A 21,127-nucleotide genomic window follows, 5' to 3' on the forward strand; every position below is an offset into this window, starting at 1 on the left:
TTGAGGTCCTTGCCTCTGCCTCCTTCACAGACGGGGAAACTGAGGCCATGGAGGGGACCCTGACCTCTGCCCTGCCTTTGCTCTTCCTGGCTTTCCTGTGCCTCTGGACCCTCTTCCCTGCCCCTACGCGGCCTGTACCAACTCCCCACCCCCACTCCTGGGCCCCAGTGGTCAAATTCCAGGGCAGCCATTGCCGTGGCAACAGCCAGCTCACAGGGCCCCTCCTCTCGGGGTTCTCCACCAGGCTGTTGTCCAGGGAGGAGGCAGAGAGGGCCTCCCACCCCTAGGGGACTAGAGGGGTTGGGGGTGGGGCAGGGAGGAGATCAGACCCAGCTGGTTTCTCATTTGTTTTCCAAAGGAGAAAATGCAAAAGGCACAAAGTGCTGCCAGCAAATGCTATTCTGTTATCCCAGACACAGTGAGAGGGACAGAGGTGGTCACCTGGGCTGGAGACAAGAGAGCCACCCAGAAAGGCTCTTGGAACCTTGTACCTGGAGAATCGCCCCATAAAAGGGTCTAAGGCTCAGGATTTGGAATGGGAGATGGAAGATCCTTCCTAAGGTCACCACCATCCAATGCTAAGGCTGCCTAGGGACTGAGGGCCCCAGCCCATCTTGGGCTTTCTCCCATGGTCAAAGGAGTTACCATGGTACCCTTGGAGAGGGTGAGTTTGTTGGCCTTCGGGTTATGCAAACAAGGACTGCCAGAGGATGCCTACCCTGGGAGGAGGTTGGTGCACTCAACCTCTGAGATGACCTGCCTTCTTTTTTTTTTAAAACCTATTTATTTTTTTAGAGAGAGAGAGCGAGTGCGCACATGGGGGGGGGGCAGAGAGCGAGGGAGAGAGAATTCTAAGCAGACTCCCAGCAGAGCAGGGAGCCTGGCCCGGGGCTTGATCCCATGACCCTGAGATCATGACCTGAGCCAAAACCAGGAGTCGGACACCCAACAAACTGCACCACCCAGGCGCTCCTGAGATCACCTGCTTCTAAGGTTCTCTGGTTATTCATAACGAGCCAGTGCTTATGGAGAGCCCTGTTCCAGGCACAATGCTAAGTAAGCCCTTTATATCCCGTATTACATAGATGAAACTGGCACAGATACAGGCCTCCTGGAGGTTGGGGCAGCCATCAGTGCAAGGTGATCTCTGGCTTGGCCCTCCTTTTTCCAGGGCCCCCACCCACTGTTAACGTTCAGGTGTGTAGTGTATTTGCTTCCAGGCTTTTCTCCTTGCATATATATACATAGATAGATAGATAGATAGATAGATAGATAGATAGATAGATAGATAGATGAAAGAAAGAAAGAAAGAAAGAAAGAAAGAAAGAAAGAAAGAAAGAAAGAAAGAAAGAAAGAAAGAAAGAAAGAAGAGTGTATATTTCATGATGTGGCAATGGTGCAGTTTGTATGCTTCTTACCGCTTTCAGTTAGTACCACACTGAACTTTTCTCCGTGGCACTTTAAAGAGCTCCGTAAGTGCATGATTCCCACAGCCTCGCGGTCAGTTCCCACCGTGGCGAAGAAGGTGGTAGGAATGTCCTCGTCCTCCGTCCTCCTCTGCCGCTGCTGTCCCCTGGACTGGAAGGCACCCCCTGTCCTGCACAGTGGAATAGATGTGGATAGATATCCTGACCCCGCGGTCCCCCGTGGGCACAAGTCCTGTCACCGCGAGACCTCGAGCCCAGTCCTTAACTTCTCTGTGTCCATCTCCTCTTGTGTAAAGCAGGGTAATAATAGGGCCCACCTAGGAGGCCTGTCTTCAGGTTAAAATAAATACCTGTTAGCTGCACTTAGGAACCCCTTGAGAGAGATTAGCTCCTGTTTGCTCTCTTAACTTCCTCAGGCACCGCAGGTCACTGACGGAGGGGAGGATTTGACCCCAGCCTCATCACCTTCATCTTGAGGAAGTGAGCAAGTTATGACTCCTCACTGAGCCTTGGTTTCCCCCCGAGTTGCTATGAGGATCTGATGAGAGTAAGCCCACAAGCGTTTTGTAAACTGTGAAGTGCTGGGTGATGCCACTTATTGTCCATATCAGAAGAGCAAGGCCGCAACTCCAGAAGCCTGCGGTGCTCGGAGCAGGAGGGGAGTCATCAGATCTGGGGTATTAGGACAGCTTCCTGGAAGTGGTAGTCCTGGTCCTGGGGCTTTGGGACAGTAGAGTCTAGGCCTGTCTCTGGCTGACTTTCAGCTGGGAATCCTGTTGCACGTGTGTGTGCACGCACACGCTGGTGACTGTGGCTGCACTGGTATTAGGACTGGTCACTAGTTGTTGATACAGAGCAGCGAGGCTTGGAAGTTGAGGCTGCCTCTGGTCAGCCCAAAGTAGAGACCACTTCTGCCAGTGTGACCCAGACCCAGTGACAGCCCCCTGGAGGCTGGGGTGGAGGGAATGTTGATCAGAGCATGTTCACTGTCCCTGGGCATCTCCGCCACCCGAGACTTACCCAGTATGATGGGAGGGGCTTCCCTGGGCTCTGGGTTGGGCCAGGGTACCCAGAGCTTACTTTACAGCCAGAGTGACTTACTGATGGATTGAACTTGCTCCTCTCCTGGGGTGTCTCCTGGGTCTTGGAATAGGGTAGGGGTAGGGGAGGTGGGGGCCACAATGCCTCCGAGCAGGTTGGGCCCCTTTGGACAAGATTTAGTGGAAGAGCCCCAAGGGCCCAGTTCTAGCCTTAGCTGACTGCCTGCTGCCCTGGGGGTCTCGAGATACTTTCCTCTCTGAGCCTCAGTGCCTATACGTAAAATGAGAAGGAATGGACCTTTCTGTGGCTCCCTCCTTTATAAGGAAGGCCTGAACATGGGCATTCTAAGCTTGCTGTGCACATTCATAACACTGAAACTTACTGTCATTCATTCACTGATTCACAAATATGTACTGGGCACTTACTGTGGGCCAGACTGTTCTAGGCATGGATACTGAAGTCTGCAAACTCCGTAAAGGGGAGGGATCACCTCTGCCTTGTTCGGGCAGCATCCACACCTAGACCAGAGGTCAGATTAGTAGGTTAGTAGGAGCTGATAACACCTCAAGCTTTCCTCGGCCTTTGGTGGTTTGAGTATAATTTCTGGCACCATTGTAAGTAGGGAAGATTGCCTCTTTTGTCTGCTAGGATTTTGAGAGCCCCCAGGATTATATCTACAGCTCAGGCAGGCCCTGCTCCCTCCTCCCTGCCTCTCAGCTCCCTGGGGCTCTGGCCTGAGGCTGGCCTGGCCTTTCCCAGGGTGCCTGGCCCACAGCCCAGTGAGTCATCTTCCGCTCTAGAGGCAGGACACCCCATCCCACCCCAAGCACACAAATGGAGCCCACCCCCTCCCTCTCCCCCAGCTTGTGCCTGGGTCCGAGAGAGGGAGGGAGCAGGAGGGTCTGGAAACAGACACTGGATAACTTCCTTTCCCACGATCCCTCACCCCAGCCTCCCTGCATGCCGGAGAACTGGGTGGAGAACTGGGTGGAGGCGAGGGAAGGGAACCCTCCTTTGCAGAGTATCTACTGTGCTACAGGTGTTCACCCTCATTTTCCAAGTGGGGAAACTGAGGCCAAAAGGAAGGGATGTTTGCAACAGCTGGAAGGTGGCCGTATTGGGCCCACACTATATGGGCCCAAATCTCTATGCTGTGTTCTATGCTAAGCGAGGTTTAGACGTTTTGAATGGGACAGTTTCTGGAGTTGGGAGGGGAGGGCTCTGGGAGATGAGCTCACACACAGGTTCGGAGCTAGGACTGGGACCATAGGCCAAACCACTATTGTGGGCAGAAGCGTGCACAGGGTTGGGTGGGTGCGTTTCCTGGGAGCTACGGTTGCCAGATTTAACAAATCCTACTAAGGCTTCATCAGATTCCAAATGGTATCCTTGCCCCCCAGCCCTGGCCTCCGAGGGTGGGCCATCCTGCCCACTCAGTCTCTGCCTGAAAAGTAGAAATGACAGTCCCAGCCCCTTGGGTCCTGGAGATGAGGAAATTCAGAGCTTATTAGCTGGTCAGGAGGTGTTTTTCACATCAGTTGGGGTCTGTCTATCCACCTACCCCCTACCCGCCACCTCCTGCTTCCGGCCATTATCCTTGATGTTAAGAAACTCTTCCTTCCCAAGCTGGAAGGTCCAGCTGTATCTTCTTGAGATTAAGCGGGGATGGGGGAGGGCAGAGAAGAAGAAAGGGAAAAAACCCACTTGAAAAAAAGACCAGTTAAATTCAAACCACATGCACCGCATCCCCTGCCGTGCAGGCCTCTGCTGCCATCTGTGGGCGTCTTCCGGAACTGCGTGTGCAGTTTCTCACTAAAGCCAGAAGGCTGGCTCCTGGCGCCGGAAATCTAGGAGGATGGTCAAGCTGTCCACTGGCTGTCTCAGGCGTGACCTCACTTACACACCTTCAGGGAGCATGGTGAGGAATTTAGAGTCCACCTGAACCCTCCCCTTCGTTCCCCATTTGTCTACGGAGGAGAGAACAATCCCAGAGTGGGGAGCGACTCTGCTAAGTCACGGAGCAGGTCAGTCATTTGACACGTATGTATTGTGTCTCCTGGTCAGGGACACAGCCATGAACACAGAGAAGCCTGGTCTCTGCTTTTATGGACCTTATGGGGAGGAAGCTGTGGACACAGACCTTCCTCTTGTTTCCATCTCTCCTATTAATGCCAGTCATCCAAGGAAGAGAATACAGCCCATCACCATCTATTTCAAGGAGTCCTGGGTTTGGCTTTGATTCATTAATGTGCTCTGTGACCCTGGGGAAGTCACTCGCCTCTCTGACCTGCTGATGACTTGGGGTCAAATCCCAGTTTTGCCATGTCCAACTTCTTGACCTCAGGCACATTGCTTCAGTTCTTGGAGCCTTTCTTTAGGCATTTCTGAAATGGAGGTAATAGTTACACATAACTTAGAGGATTGGTGTGAGGCTTAAATGAGACAATACATGAGAAACAGCACCTCACCCGACATGAGCTGGTAGTAAAAGTCAGACCCCACCAAGGGTCTGGGGAGTGCAAGTCCCTCCCGGAGGCCCAGGAGGGGGTCAGGAGTGCAGTGGGTGAGGCGTTTCTTCTGGGTTGAGAGGTGGCCAGCACGGTTCATCGGCCAGAAATTGGGCCCGATCCCCCAGCACAGGGAGTGAGAGCTGCCAGCTTGAACCTCCTGTCAGCCAGCAGGGGTCAGTTTCTAGAAGGTGAGATTTTCTAGTGCTGCCGAGGTGGGGGGTCCCAGCCGAACTCCTCTGGGCCAATAGATGAAATCCAGGTCTGCACAGAAATCATCCCCTTGCTTCCTTTATCCCTTTAGGACATTCAGGACCCTGGGTTCTTAGCTCAGTTCTGCCACTTCCTGGCTTCACCTGGCTTCGTTACCTCTCCAATCCTCAGTTTCCCCAGCTAGGTAGTTCTCACTCCGTCTCTCATGCAATTGCATCTGGATGGTGACTGGGCTGGAGTCACCTTGAAGGCATCCTCACTCGTAGACCTGGCAATCCGTGCTGGCATTTGGGTGGGACCTTATCTGGGCGGTCAGCGGGAATATCCTACTCGTGGTCTCTGCATGTGACCCGGGCTTGCACACAATGCAGCAGCCTGGCTCCAGGAACAAGGGACCCAAGAGAGCAAGGTGGAAGCGCATGGCATTTTTATGGCCAAGCTTTGGAAGCAAAAGCATCCTTTTTGCTGTCTTCCATTCATCAAGGCAGTCACAGAGGTCACCCAGTTGCAAGGGGGAGGGGACATAAACCTCATCGGGCTACGGAAGAGTGTCAGTACCACACTGGTGGTACTGAGAATATTGTGGCACGGAGAATACTGTGGTAGCTGTCTTTGAAAAGCGCCAGCTGCCACACCTCCCTGGGGTAGCCCTGCGGATGAGACAGCCGTGTAGAGTGCTAGGCTCGTGCCCGGCACACGGTGAGTGCTCAGGAAACAACAGCTATGACTGCTTTTGGTTATTAACGAAGTGGCCTTCGCTGTTCACTTCTGCCACGGAACCACATGGACCATCTCCCACCAATGGGCTTGAGGTCACGTGGTCACGGACCACTGACAGAGGGATACACGGGCACGTGGGCGAGTCCACCCAGATGGGACACACGTCGTGTCACTCAGTCCCACCTCCAGGTGCACACAATCCCACCCACGCAGGGCAGCGGCCTTCCTGTGGCAGGAAGGCCCTGAGGCTCTTTGGCCCTAGAGCTCTCCTTCCCATTCCCCAGCACACTCCCCAGAATTCTGGGGCCTACACTGAGCAGCCAGTCTCAGGGGAGCCCTGTGGTTTGGACACTGCCTGGGAACTCTGGAGCCTTGAGAGGCTCCTCCTTCCGGAAGAGAGGGTCTGTCTATAGGGGATAGGCCATGACCTGGGAAGGCAGGACAAAGGGACAGACGATGGGAAGAAGAGGGAAGGGGTCTCAGACAAGAGCAGATGGAGAGACTGAAGCCCCAAGAGGGGAAGTGGCTTTTTGAAGGTCACATCGCCACTAAGTGGTAGAGCCAGGATGTGAGCCCAGGCAGTGGCTGCAGAGCCCGCCCTCTTCATTTCTCTGCCAAGAAGTCCCCCTCTTGGAACTTTGGTCTCATTGAGAAGAACGTTGTCTTCTCATCGAAGACAGCAAGAAGCTCCTCACTGAGGAGCGCAGCACCATCAGTGAAATGAAGAGCCCATCAGGTTGGGAACGTCCAGCACTGGCTCCATGCTGGTGGGTATCCGTGGGGTCAGGAACGCCGGACAGTCCATCGGGGCCATTAGCCAGGGCTCGGTTCCCAGGGAAGAGGATTCTCCTCGATCCCAGCGTTGCCTGTTGATGGCATTTTGTTTTCCACCAAAACCACCCTGGGTCAGGAGAACCTCTTTATGTCGTCATCTCGGTACCAGTGAGGCCGGAGAGGGGCAGTGCAGACATTTCGTGCACCAGGGAGGCAGTGGGGAGGCCAGGCTGAGTGCCTCAGGCTGAGGGGAGGTGGAGAGGGGCTCTCCTCTCAGACGAGGAGGTGGGTTTCAGAGTATGGGCCCTGCAGGCTGTCACCTGAGCTTCACCCCTTCTCAGGTGACTGCCCTGAGCCTCAGTTTCCTTGTTCGTAAAATAGAGGAGAAACAATAACAGAGCCCTGCATGAAGGGCTACTGTGGGGATTAAAGGAGCCGGAGCTTGGAAAGCAATGGTGGGGTGCTTGACACCCGAACGGGATCCCAGCAGCGTTAGTGATGGTGAGGATTCTAAGATTATGGTGTTCCCAGTCTGGTTTGAGCAGCTCTGGGGTCCGGACCCTCTGTGGCAGATACTTAGAGCTGCGCAGATAGGAAAGGCTGGAGACCACCCCCCCCCCCCCGCCACGGGAGCCCAAGGAGACCCACTGCCCCAGAACCTGAACTGCCTTTGTCATTTCTTTTTTGATCCCTGTCTTCCCATTTAGACTGTGGAGCCCAGCCGGGCACGGACCTCTTTCCTTACCTTTAAATCCCCAGCACAGGGCTCAGTACCTGGTGGGTACTCAAATATTTGTTGAACTAATCGACAAGTGAATCAAATAAAAACTCCAAGAGTTACTCATCCATTGAACCATGTGTCTGCGCATCCGTTCACGTGTTCCTTTGCTCTGTTCACCCATCCATTCATTCGTTCACCTATCATCATCCCATCCTTTCACTTGGTCAGCCCTTACTCATTACCCATCCGTCTGTCCATCCATATGTCCTTTCTCATCACTGGCCCCCAGTTGGTCCAGTACTAGCTGCAGGACCAAGTGGGCCCAAGTGGGCAAGAAGTCTTGTAGGAGGTCTTGGTGGGGCTCATAGCGGGAGGTAAACAGGGTATTAGGCTTCCTTGAGAGAGGGGGAAGGGTCAGCTGACTGAGTGGAGGTAGGGAGAGCTAGGTGTTCCCCAGGACCAGCAGAAGGGTGGTTCCACCCAACTGGGGTGCCCAGCCTGCTTCTCCCACAGTGGGCTGGTGGCTTTGCGGAGCAGAGCGCTTTTGCCCCTCCCTGTCTCTCGTCTTCCCCTGCCGAAGGAGGATGGGAGCTGCTTGGTGGGAGGAGGGTGGTATATGTGTTGTGGTGGGGTGTGGGGTATGGAGGGGAGAGGGGGCCCTTACCAGCCACCTCATACACTTATAAAAACTATTCTGAGCCAGACCCACTCCAAACAACTGCAGATACCCAAAAGGAAAAGAGATATCAGTGCCTAAAAGGGGAGGTCGGTTCAGCCAAACAACAAAAGAACCAGACCTGCACAGGGGTGCTCTGGGCATACATGGTGTCTCCAGCCCCCAGCCCAGCTGACCTCACCCTGAGGCGCTCTGATGCCTTGCTGTTGTGGGGGTGATCCCTGGACACCCTGATGCAGCAGCTGTGTGCTCCTGTTCCTTTTCTCAGCTTCCTTTCAGTTCCCCACCCCTCCAGCTCCCCTGTTGCCATGACAACGAGCTTGGATGTAATTAGCCATCTTTAATGAAGCAGCAGCAGCAAGCAGTGCCTTAGCACCAAGCCCTGCCCCCTTCTCCAGGGCAGCGGCCTCCAGTGAACTCTGCCATCTGGGCACCCACATGCCTCTGGATTTCTTCACCTCAGGATGTTGTTCAAACCCTGCCTCCTCCAGGAAGCCCTCCATGAATACCCCCTCCCCCCAGGCAGAGGTGACTCCCTCTGCTGAGTCCTGTATATTGTCTGGGAGCTCCTGGATGCCAGCCAGAGTGGGTTCATCTGCGCAGGGCCTGGTCCTGCTGAAGCGAGTGAGGGATTAGATGCACCGAACTAACAAACCCGAGCTATGCACAGCCTCCCAACTGCTCCGAGGAAATGAGGCCCAGGTCATGTAGCCGGAGGGAGGGTCAGATGCAGGAGGGGCTGAGAGAAAACCAAGTGTGAGTTAAGCAGCTACGGTGATCAAGCAATGGGCCAGAGGTGGGGCGCTCCAGCCACGTGTGGGATTATCTTTGGGACCTGGCTATTTAGATTTGGGCCAGAGGTGGGGCGCTCCAGCCACGTGTGGGATTATCTTTGGGACCTGGCTATTTAGATTTGTCCAGGGGGCGTGTCCATCCTCTGTGCTTAAATCATCACTCGGTCAACTGGTCTGGCTGTTCCAGACCCTCCTCCAACCTGCACAGCCCTGAGAGGAGGAGGAGGTATGGACCCCCGGGGCGGTGGGGGGGGGTCCATAATCCATCCCATAGGGAGGGTACGAGGCAGATGGACTCACTGAATTTCTTGGTTCAAACTAGAGGTAGAGGAGGCCTTGGGGCCCTCCTGGGGGACCCTTGTTCTGCCTCCCAGGGGCAGAAGAGGCTCGGCCAGAACCTGGGCCCCAGGATGGAAGGTGGTGGCCAGGCAGGCTGTAGGCCTTAAAGGCTCTGTGCTGCCAGTGGAGAGATTGCTGGGCCCCACCCAGAGTTTCAGGTCTGTAGGGTAGTATGTGTGTGTGTGTGTGTGTGTGTGTGTGTGTGTGGTGAGGGGGTGAGAATGTGCATTTCTAACACATTCCCTGGGGGTACACAGGGCCTGCACTTTGAGAACCATTGTCATGGGGGTACACGGCAAGGGGGCTGGTACAGAGCACACACTCATGCTTTCATTCAACAAGCTGGCTCAGGAGTGCCCCTGGGCCAGGCCCTCATGGGACCCAGAAGAGACAGATGGCTTCACCGGTTGTTTAAGACAGCACGAGCTTAGCAGGCACCGCTCAGGCGTCAGGCTCGGCCCCCTAGTGCAGCCTCACTGTGCTGGGAGCCGCTGCCAGGTGGGGGTCACACCTGTTTTCTCTTGCTACTTTCTTGGAATTCTCTGTGCCTGTTTTCATTGTTGACTACTTTGGGATTGTCTGTTGGGAAGTTAAAATTTGAGTGTTGGATATTTTGAACTCTCTGAGGAGGCCAGTGCTGCTGGGCCCATGGCCTGCCCCCTCAGGAGAGGGTAAGGAATAATTCCCTTGGATGGGGCTGTGGGGTGATTCACTGGCCGAGGGCTGAACAGGGGAGGTGGCAAGGGGGCAGAACAGCACAGGAGGCTGCAAGGCCAGCAAGGGGTTGATCCTGTGCCATGGGCTGCCAGGGGTGGTTAAAAGGTTTGCCTCCCCGTGATGACTGCTCAGTGTATGGGGAGAAGGGAGGGGGAAGAGTTAGTGAAGTTTTGTTTATCAGCCAGCATCTGTGTGCAGAGTGCTGTGATTTACAAAGGGCCATGGACCCTGCCCTCAGGGAACCTACAGTCTCCTGGGAGGAGACGGCCATCAATCTAGGAATTGTTCAAATGTGTAATTACAAACTATGGTATCTGGTTAAGAAAAACTGAGAATCTTTGAAAGCACGGAGCAGGTGCACCTGGCCTGATCTGAGGATCCGGGAGGGCTTCCCGGAGGTGACATTTGCACTAAGCTTAGTCTTAAAGGAAAAGCAAAAACACTGCTAGGAGAGGGAAAAGGCATGGGCCAAAGCCCTGAGGCAGGAGAGAGCCTGGTCTATTTTAGGAGTTAAAACAGAAGTGGTTGGGGCATATCAAGCAGGGCAAAGAGAGAGGAATGGAGGGGACTGGCTTGGGCGATGGGTCTCCGCTGTGCAGGAAACCCAGGGGAAAGCAGGTTTGGGGGAGGGCATCAGGAGTTTGGTGCTTGTGGAAGCCCTCAGTACACTGAAGAAGCATAAAGTCAGCCAGCGCAGGGACACAGCAGAGGGACCCCCAGTCAGCTGCAGGCTGCATCAGAGCCCCCTGCTGGGAGGTGGGAACTTGTACAAAAACAAAGCTCACCCTGCCCCCACTCCTGATTAAATGGGTCTGGGATGTGCTCTGGCATCACCTGCGATTTGAGGACCAGGTCGTGAGGATCATGCTTGGGAACATTCTGGAGCATCATCTGGTGATGGTGGTGGGGGCTGTAAATGCCTGAGCCCCTCCCCATGGCGGGGTCTGGGGTGGAGAGGGATAGGGCTGGAATCCACTAGAACTGTCTCAAGTATAGCACACAGGTCAACTGGGTGGGGTGGTAGTAGGCATGACTCAGGATGGGCCCTTTCCTCTATCAGGCCCTACTGCTCCCGGGTCGGGAGAACAGTGTCAGTTTCCAGGGATGTGTGTGTATATATATATATATATATATATATATATATATATATATATATGCTCATCCCTAAATATGTGTGCCTGTTTGTGCCCGGTTATAGATGTGTGAACCGGAAGCATGTGCCACCGTGCAGCACCGGGTCGGGTTCATGTGTGTCAGGGTTCAGGTCTGTATGGGACTATGTCGATGTTGTGTGCACTTGGCCCTCACCCACACCTGTATACAAATCAGACCAGAGGGCAGCTTTCCATGGATATGGGCCTATTCGGTGTAGATCCGTGCATGCCCCTGTGTGTGCCTGTGCGGCTACAGGTGTGGACAAAAGCTCCATGTCTCCCAGTGGACTCGCCTTTGTCGACGGGTGTGCGCCGACTTCTGTCTTCAGAGGGGGATGGGTCCGCAAGGGGAGGCCGCGGCGTGCTGGAGCGGCGGGGCCCAGGTCGGGCCGCCCTTAGAGTGTTGGGGGAGACCGGGCGGCGCGGAGAGGGCGGGCGGAGCGGGGTAGGGGGGGCCGGGGGCGGGGACTCCCCTCCGCTCCCCTCCCCCGCGCCAGCGGCGCCGATCGCGCCAGCCTCGCCGGGCGCACTCGCTGAGCGGAGGAGGCAACAGCGCCGCCGCCCGGGCCATCGCGATCAGATCGACGCTGGAACTGACACCGCGACCGCCGCCGCGGCCGGGTTGAGCCCCGGGAGGGAGAGACGGTGGGAGAGAGGGGGCCCGCCGTCCCCCGCCGCCCCGGTATCCCCGCCCTGGCGGCGGCCCGGCCGCATGCTTCAGATGGTGAAGACCCTGGCCCAGTTCACCATCGCGCTGGAAGACATGCGCGATCTGGGCCCGGCCACCGCCTCCGGGGAGCCCGCCGGGAGCAGCGGTGCTGACGCTGAGGAGCCTGGGGAGGCCCAGGTACGGGGAGGAGGGAGACGGCCAGGGACCTGGGCCAAGACCTAGAACCCAGTGGACCTGGGCCTGGGGGAGGCATGGGTAGATGCTGGGGCGCAGGACCCGGAACTCGAATCAGGCACACCAGCTGCCTGGCTGTGGGCCTGGGGGCTCAGAGCCTAGGGATGGGGGCAGGGAGACTGAGGGTATGAGCAGCCCTGGCACGGGTGGTGTGCCTGGCAGGGCGCTGAGGGTTGGTGCCACCAGAGTGCAAGCTTGGGATGGCAGAAGGGCTGGCAACCTCAACCGGAGCAGGGGGCCTGTACCCTGAGACCCAGCTTTGGCAAGGCCTAGTGGTTCGTAGTGCGTGACATGGGTCAGCCTGTAGCCAGAGACTGTCTCCAGAGGTATCCTGGGTTCACAGGCTCCGGAAGGAGAGGTTTTATCAGCCTCTCTCCAGCAGGCCTGCTGCAGTCCCCAGGTGATGTATGTGCTGGGGGGATGGGGCACTGGGAGTAGCCGATTTTGCTCCCGCCTTGCCATTCTCTCCCTGCCACTGGACCTGCTGGGCCTTGGAGGTGTCATGCTGTGGTGGCAATGGTGGTGTCCCCATTCCTGGCTCGGTGCTCTTCCCTTCTAGGGGAAGAGGAGGGGGAGGCTTCCAGGGGCTGTGTCCTTGCCTTTGTGTGTTTCTATGGGCCCGGACTCTGATTGTCCTGCTCTCCTGGGCCCCCGTGGGGGCTCTGGTTCTGTCTTCCTCCCCATGCTGTGGAGTGTGTGTTGCCCACATCTCTGGGCTGAAGGCCCTGGTTCTCAGCTAGGTGACTTGGCTGCATTTCCTTTTGGTCTCTTTGTGGGGTGTCTGGCCTGTACACAGGCTTCCGTGTACTTGTGTCTCTGTCTTCATGCTGTGTGGATAGGGGCTTAAGCTTTGGGTCGTGATGTCCCCATCATACTGGTAGGAGAGGCCCTTTTCCGTCTTGCTGCTGTACCCCTTCAGCCCCCCTCTCTCTCCCACTTCAGCGCCCCCTGTAGTAAAGGTCTGAGGATGGGGCCGTTGAGGGGTGACGGGCCTCTGGGGGAGGCTAGGCCTACAGGGCTGTCCCGCCCAGAGCAGGTGGGCCTGCTAATCTGCTTGACAGCTGCATTGCCTGTCTCCTGCTTCCCTGGCTCCCCCACCCCCACACGCACTCACCCCCGTGTCTGCGCACGTGCAGAAGGGCACTCCATGCAGTGACGGGGAGCTGGCCTTAATTTCCATGCCTCTACCTGACAGCTGAGTGACAGCCCACTGTGCTTTCAAGCAGGAGGAGGCTGGGAAGGCGGGTGTTGCAGCGTCAGCCTCCCTGCGTGAGTTACCCCAGCCCTCTGGGCTGGCAGGCCCAGCCCCAGCCCTGCCTCCCTCAGGAGGCCTCCCTGCCTGTGACCCTCACCCCTGGGCCCGGGGAGTGGAAGAGGGAGGGAGGCTGCGCCGCGCAGGGCCGAGCCTGGCCTGGTCCTCCTCCCAGGGAGCTCCCTGTCCCACCGGAGATGGTTGTAGATGAACCATTTTGCTGAGGTGGAGTAGGAATGGACACGGAAGACCCAGCATGTGTGGAGAGAGCCGTCCTGCTTCGCAGCTCCTTGCTTTCACAGGACTGGGAGGAAGGCATTGTTCATTCCGTTTCATTGAGGAGAATGTGGGAACCTAGGGCAGTTAGGTGACTACCCAAGGTCACCCGGCTAGTAAGGGCAGAGCTAGAGACCCTGTGGCCCGTGGCTGGCCAGTCAGTCTGGGTGAGAACTCTGGGTTCTCGGACCCTAAGACTCAGCATGAGGGGGCTAAAGAGACTCGGGTCAGGGCACCTGGGTGGCTCAGTCAGTTAAGCGTCCAACTCTTGGTTTCAGCTCAGGTCATGATCTCAGGGTTGTGAGCTTGAGCCCCACAAAAGGCTCTGTGCTCGGTGAGGAGTCTGCTTGAGATTCTCTCTCACCCTCTCCCTCTGCCCCTCTCCCCGCTCTCTCATGCGCTCTTGCTCTCTCTCAAATAAATAAATCTTAAAATAAATAAAGAGACTCGGTCCCCATTCTGCTAGTCACTAGCTGTGTGACCTTGGGCAAGTCAAGTCACCTCCCAGACTTGACTACCTCACCTGTAGAGTGGAGATGATGACATCTGTGAGTGTGTGGCTGAAATGAGGCCATATCTGTGAAGTGCTGAGAGGGCCCTGGGGGCAGGGGAGGATTGGGCATCTGGGCCTTTCTTTGGGAGGCCCTTCTGGCCGTAGACGCTCTCCCAAACTCTCCATCCTAGGGTGGTCCCAACTGGAGTTCCCTCCTACCAGCAGCTGCCCTGGTGTTTTAAAGGCCTTCAGATCACTGAGGATGGATGATCTGACTGTAGCTGGGGGCTCTGAGGCAAAGCCCAGTGTCTTCTCACCCTCAGAGCACGCAGCTGGTGGGAGTGGGGCCAAGTCAGGCTCCTCCCCTCCCTCAAGTAAGAGCTGTTCACAACCCCCACCTGTGAGTTCCTAGCACAGGAGCCTACTTTTCTGAGTGTGTCTCATTGTTGACAGGTTTGGGGACCGACCTGGCCCAGAGTCCCTGAGTCAGAGGGAGGTGGGCACGGGGAGGTGGGCACACTACGGGCAGAGGGGTGAGCAGGGGCGGGATCAGGCAAGCTGAAGAGGCCTCGGGCTCGGGTCTACTCAGCAGACATAGAGCCTGGGCACAGCAGTGACCAAGGCAGCTCCGCTGGTTGAGTCTCAACTCTGAGGGGCTCCAGGGATGGGGACCGGAGGGATGCCACAGACACGGACACCCATCTCCCGTTGCCACATGCAAAGAACGTACACTCAGACCAGCAGCCTTGATGGCTGGAGCCTGAGACAGGGTCTGGATAGGTGCCCTGGCCGAGCTGAGGCCTGGGAAGGAGAGTGGGGAGGGGAGAATAAGCCCCAGAGATCCTGGGCCCAGAGGAGGCCTTGTTTGGGACCACTCCAGAGACTTAGAGGATATTTGGAGTGGAATCCCTCACCAGGAAGGGAGGCTGTTGGAGCTGGTGCCATCTGGCAGAGGCTTCCTGGAAAAGGAGTGGGCCAGAGGCATAGAAACTGGTGGCAAGGGGCAGTAGGTAAGCTGAGTCCCAGGGAGTCAAATACAGAGGAGGCATCCTCTGTCTGGCTTCTAGCAAAGCCTTCCCACAGAATAGGGCTCACCTGTCGGGGAGGCACGCCCTATCCCTGGAGGTGTGGGTGCAGAGTCTGGGTGACCCCTCAGGGACTCTGTACTGTAGACCATCAGATGCTTAGGATGGAGGCATTGGTTCCTGGGTCTCCTTTTCCCCATCCTTAAAATGGTAAGAAAAACATCTACCTTGCAGGGTGGTCAGGAAGATGAAATAATATGTGCTTAGAACAGTGCTTGGTGGGGAGTGGGACTCAGTTAACCTTTTTTTACTGAGAGAGCGGATATCCAGCCTTGTCTGAGAGTGGGTAAACCCTGCCCTCACCCGGCTGTGTGACCTTTGGCACTGACTTCACCTTTCTGAGCCACCTTTTCTTCATCTGTGGCAGGAGGCCACAGTTTCCATTCTCAGGGATGGTATGAAGCCCAGTCTGGTAGGGTCTGACCCCATAGCACTGAGCCTGAATGAGAAGTTTTCCGAGTTGGCAGCCGGAGTGGGGGGTGGCCTGGAGGCGTCTTCCTTTGCAAAGGTGAGAGGTGATTGATTATTTTGAGTCCTTTTCAGGAGCCCAGTGAGTAACCTCGAGGTAAGCAGGAGATCATCAGCTCTGCCAGCAGTCGTGGGGGTGGTGGCGGAGGAGAAAGGGGCACACTCTGGACAGGGAGGCGTTTGAGATGTAGGGGGAGGGTGCTCCCTGCACAGCATGTGAGCAAGTATCTGGCAGGGTGGAGGTCCATGGTGCTTGGGGTAACAGCCAGCAGCCCTGCGTGGTGGGAATGCAGGCCTTGAAGGCCAGGGAGAGGATGTGGATAGGCTGTCTGGGTCCATGGGACTGCAGGTGGTGGGGTCTGAGTGGAACAAGGCACTACGCACCCTCTGCCTTCTGTCCCCCCAGGACATGCGGAAGCACGTGACCATGACCCTGCTGGACACGGAGCAGTCGTATGTGGAGTCGCTGCGTACCCTGACGCAGGTGAGGCTCGAGGCTGGACCAGGCTGCCGAGTCTAGGGGGCCGTCAGACATGTGGGAACAAACCCATTTCGTGGACGGGACAGAGGCTAGAGAGGAGAGAGGAATGACCCTGGGATACCTCACCCCTCCTTGGAGAACCCTCCCATCATGTGACTACCCCAGAGGAGGAAGCCCCATCCAGGGCGGGAGAGAGCATAGAGGAGACTTAATAAGGCCAGGCAGGCCACCCCAGGGCAGGTGCTCCCTCCTTTCACTGTCCTGCCACCTCCCCTGGCAGCCCTGTGCCTGAGCTTAGATCTGTGCCCCTGCCCACTGTACCCCCTTCCATTTTATTTGTTGACTGAGAAAATAATCATTGCGTGTGGAATCAAATGTTGGACACCTGCTGTGTGCCAGACCCTGTTCCAGGTGTAGGAAGCACCAGGACGAAGAAGAGAGACAAGCCGCTGCCACAGGACCTCACAGTCCCACTGGGGACATCGTTGAGTGTATGGTCACTTTCAAAGCATTGAGGGGGCACCTGTGAGGTGTGGGGTCAGGGCATTTTACCTGGAGGGGGTGCTGGCTTCCTCCCCACCTGTCCTTTCAGCAGCAGGAACAGCAGGTGCAAAGTCAGTTAAGGAGAGGCCAGCACAGAGCGCAAAGCGTTGGTCCTCTGAGGATGCTGGGGGAGCCAGCGGGAGCCACGTGGTAGGGGCCTTGAATATCAGGAAGAAGGTTTGGACCCTACCAGGGGCACTGGAGAGTCAGCGAAGGGCTTTGAGCCGGGGCAGCATGTCATCTGATTCATGCTTCACAAAGTCTGACTGAATACTGGGAAGGTGGGCAGCAGAAGAGAAGGCCGAGGCCACTGAGGGTGGGCGAGCAAGGAGAGGCCAGGACCAGGGGAGAAGCCACAGGAAGGGAGTGTTGGGACAGACATTCAGGAAGGGGGCTGGTCAGGCCAGGCGCGGTAGCTGGTTGGCTGTGGAATGAGGCCTGGACTCCTGGTCCGGGTGATGGAAGCACTGTAGGAGCCCCACCTGTGAAAGTTGGGACGAGATGGCCAGATCAGGTTCCGACGTGGAAAGGCCCCCAAGTCAGGATGCGCCACATTCCAGAGAACGTGGATCAGAGCCGAGGTGGGGCCTGGCCGGCACGGTTGAGGACGAATTTAATCAAGCCATCTAGGTGGAGTGAGAGCAAAGAACAGAAGGTAGAGCCCTGGAAACATCCAGAGTGTTCATTCATTTACTCCACAAATCTGCAACGAGCGTCTTCTGGGTGCAGACCGTGTTCTCGGTGAGGGTTCAGCAGTGAGCGTGAGTGATAAGGTCGTGTCTCCTGGAGCTCACAGTCTACGCAGAGACTGGCAGTAACCAGTCAGAGAAACCATACGTGAGGACAATTGCGGGCGCAAAAGTGCGCGGAGGGTGTATGTGTAAAAACTCAGTATCATTCAGCCAGAAAAGGGAGGAAATTCTGACACGTGCCGCAACATGGGTGAACCTCGAGGACACCATGCTAAACCGGAATGAGCCAGTCACAAAAGGATGGATACTGTATGATTGCACTTCCACGGGGTGCCTAGGGTAGCCAAGTTCATAGGCACAGATAAGTCGAACGGTGCTTGCCAAGGGCTGGGGGAGGGGAAGTGGGAGTTAGTGTTTAATGGGTATGGAATTGCGGTTTGGGAAGATGAGAAAGTTCCAGAGATGGATGGGGATGGTGGTTTCATAACAATGGGAATGCATTTAATGTGAGTATACTGAACTGTACGCCTAAAAATGATTAAGATGGCAAGTTTTATGATGTATATTTTGCCACACAAAAAAATACGTTGCTTTTATATATTAGAAATAAGTGCACAGAAAGAGAACACAGAACACGGGCCTGCCCTGGTGTCAGAGGCCAGGGAGGGCTTCTCTGAGGTCGGGGTGTTCAGCAGAGACCTGAGGGCTGGGTAAGCGTTAAACGGGGGAGCGCCCGGAGGGAACTGTCCCGACAGCGGGTGTAGCAGGGACAAAGGGTGGGAAGCTGGAGGAAACCTCGAGCAGCTGGCCATGGAGAGGTGGCCGGGGTGGCCACTGTACGAGGTGCTGGGACACAACCAGAATGCCATCTTTAAGAGATGCCCTTGGCTGCCAGGCGGCAGTAGTCATGCAGGGGTGCAGCAGGCGTGGGGTCCTTTGTGGTCCCCTAGGTGGGAGTCGAAGGCATGGGGGTCAGGCAGTCCAGGGTTGGAGTCACTCGCCCCCCCCCCCCCCGCTGGGTGATGCTAGCCTAATCACCTCACTTCCGAGCCCCGGTGTTTCTGTGTGTTAAATGTGACTAATCGTACGCGTGTCCCAGCATGAAGGTGCAGAGGTAACGAGGCGGCTCATGCCTTGCTCACACACAGGGGGCTGGCGGGGCCCGGGCATGTCTCTCTGCCTTCGGGTCTCCTGGCCGGTTCAGGGCTGCACGCGTGGAGGTCGCAGGACCTGCCGGCAGAAGAGCTAAGGGGGGTAGTTCTCAGGAGGCCAGATGGAGAGTGTTGGTGGCGAGGGGTGGAGATGGGCAGGAGAGTGTCAGCGGGACCCAGGGACTGTCACTCAAGGCAGCCCTAGTGTGTCATAAGGACTGAGGTCCAAGCCAGGCCACTGGTGTTCGAACTTGGCACTACCTCTCCACGTCACCTGGAGCAAGTTACATAACCTGTCTGTGCTTCAGCAGATTACAGGAGAGATGCACGTAGAATGTAGCAGGTCTGCACGTGTGCACGTGTGTGCGAGCGCACGCGTGTGCAGTCACATCTAATCCTTGCATGAACATTGCGGGGTAGATAGCATACTTCCCTCTTCCTATGAGGAGATGAAAGCTCAGAGAGGTTAAGAAAACTGCCCAGGGTCATCCATCTATTAGGTGGTGTTCTAGTCCATTTGGGCTGCTAGAAGGAAAATTCCATAGCCTGGGTGGCCTGAACAACTACAGATTCAGTTCTCAGAGATCCAGGCGCTGGCAGACTGGGTGTCTAGGGAGGACCCACGTCCTGGTTCATAGGGCCTTCTTTTCACTGTGTCCTCCCTGGTGGGAGGGCTAGGGAAGCTCTCTGGGAACTCTTTCATAAGGGCGCAAATCCCATTCGTGAGGGCCCTGCTCACGTGACCTCCTCACCTCCCAAAGGCCACATCTGCAGGTACCAGCACACTGGGGTGGAGCATAAGGATTCTGGGGGGACACAGTGCTCATACTCAGAGCTGACATTTATTGAGCGCTTCCTGTGTGCACTTAACGTGAGTTAGATCATACAAACCTCATGATAAGCCTCATTTTACAGATGAGGAGCTCGAGACACAGAGCCGTAAAACAACTCCGTTCCAGGTCACGGGAAATGCCACACCCGCATTGACTCCCCATCAGTCTGACCCTAGGGTGCTCCCTCTCACCAGCTAGTCTGCACTGCCTGAGCATAACGGTGCTGTTCAAGCTGAGATTGGACTCCACAGCCCTCGTGTTCCCTCGCAGTGACCACTGCCGCCCACACCGACTGGTATCCTTCCTGCAGGCCAGGAGTGTCTTTCTTTCTTTTTTTTTTAAATTGAGGTATAGTTGACGCATAGTGTTACGTTAGTTTCAGCTGTGGGCCAGGAGTTGAAAATGAAGAAATACCAAGGTTAGCAGCCAGAGGCAATGGGATTTGAACCCACGTCCTAAGGCTACACCTTTCCTCAGTGTCACCCTCGCCCTTCGAGTCTTTCTTCAACCCCCGAACTCCCAGCCAACAACCCCCCTTTTCCCTGACCCAGCCCCCTTCACCCAGCACTCCTGACCTTGTCTTTTTTCCCACAGTACTGAGTGCTTTCTAACACATGTGTAATAATTTCATTATTTATGGTGCGTATTTTCCACCTCCTTCCACGGAAGTGTCAGCTCTGCACAAGCACGGGGACTTTTGTCTGCCCTCAGGTGCCGCCTGGTGCTTAGAAGGCGGGACACTCAGTAGTTGCCTGGCAAGTGTGTGGGGAGTGGGTGCAGGCCTTTGCTCCTAGGAGGTTCTGTGTCAGGTTCTCAGCTTAGTCGTTCCTCCCACTGTGTGCCTGCTTCTGTGTGGGGTGCAGTTTAGCTCCTCTCCTGTGTGGGGTGCAGTAGCCCCCCCCCCCAAGAGAAGACCCTGGCTCAGACTGGCCTAGAAGCTGTAAGAGGGAGGCTGCCTGCCTGTGTCCTCACCATCACCCCCTGGCCTTTTAAGAATCCCCAACTGGGCAAGAGAATTCTGTTGAGCTTGACTTTCTCGAGGCTGTTTTATCAAACAAGCTGATTTTTGTTTTAATGTTTAATAGAAATTATATCACAACATTGCATTACTTTTTCAAACATCCTCAATTCTTGGGCTTGTAGTTATCGTTGCGGCCAGTAGAGGGCGACCGCTCCCTGAGCGCACCTGCGGCGATGCAGGGCTCTTCATTCTCAGGAGACAGCAGTGAATGCAGATTTGAAGCGAAAAGGAGGAGTTTTAATCAGACTTGACCAGTAGATCTGAACACCGTGAAAACAGTGCTCAGATAGTGGCACTAAAGGCCCTCCAGGCCCTCCTTGCTTTATTTTCCCCACCGCAGTCCTCATCTTTTAACTTTCCACATGTAACTGATTCTGAGATAAACATCTCTGAACTCCAGGTTCATCCTATAATTGATGGCATAGGACTTAATTGGCAGCAGTTTTTTTTCTTAAAGATCTGAAGGAATGTGGTTTATTTTTGTTTCTTTCTTGTGTTTGTGTGTTTCATCTGACTAGATTGTAAGCCCTGCTGGGGCAGGGAGCTTGGTCTTCCTTGTTCACTGCCGAGCAGTGGCTGGCACATAGTGAGTGCTCAGTAAAATATCTGCTGAGTCAGTGTGTGTGGGTCTCCCAGGAGCCCAATCTTCTTGCTTTCCTCAGTCCAAGCTCTGCTTGTTCATGCATCCAACAAACCTTTCCTGAGCCCACTCACCCCTGACCTGTGACAGGTCCTGGGCCTCACAGTGAGGGCCGTGGGGATTGGTCTTCCTGTCTCCCTCCTGGAGCTCTGAGTCTAATGAGGGAGATCCGGGAGGCATGGCCACTGAGTCACAGGCCCAGGTG

The 21,127-nt window shown here is 55.8% G+C and overlaps 1 protein-coding gene across 1 annotated transcript in view; it reads left to right on the plus strand.

The window, feature by feature from the left end:
• ARHGEF17 (Rho guanine nucleotide exchange factor 17) overlaps positions 1–21,127 on the plus strand; it is a 57,840-nt gene that overhangs the window by 22,923 nt on the left and 13,790 nt on the right. The window contains exon 2 of the mRNA XM_045816329.2: positions 15,968–16,045. Within this exon, the coding sequence (XP_045672285.2) occupies positions 15,968–16,045 (78 nt within the window). The remainder of the gene's footprint in view (positions 1–15,967; positions 16,046–21,127) is intronic.

This window comes from Ursus americanus, chromosome 16 (assembly GCF_024610735.1).
Source record: "Ursus americanus isolate L20-20 chromosome 16, mUrsAme1.1.p, whole genome shotgun sequence".
Lineage (NCBI taxonomy): Eukaryota > Metazoa > Chordata > Mammalia > Carnivora > Ursidae > Ursus > Ursus americanus.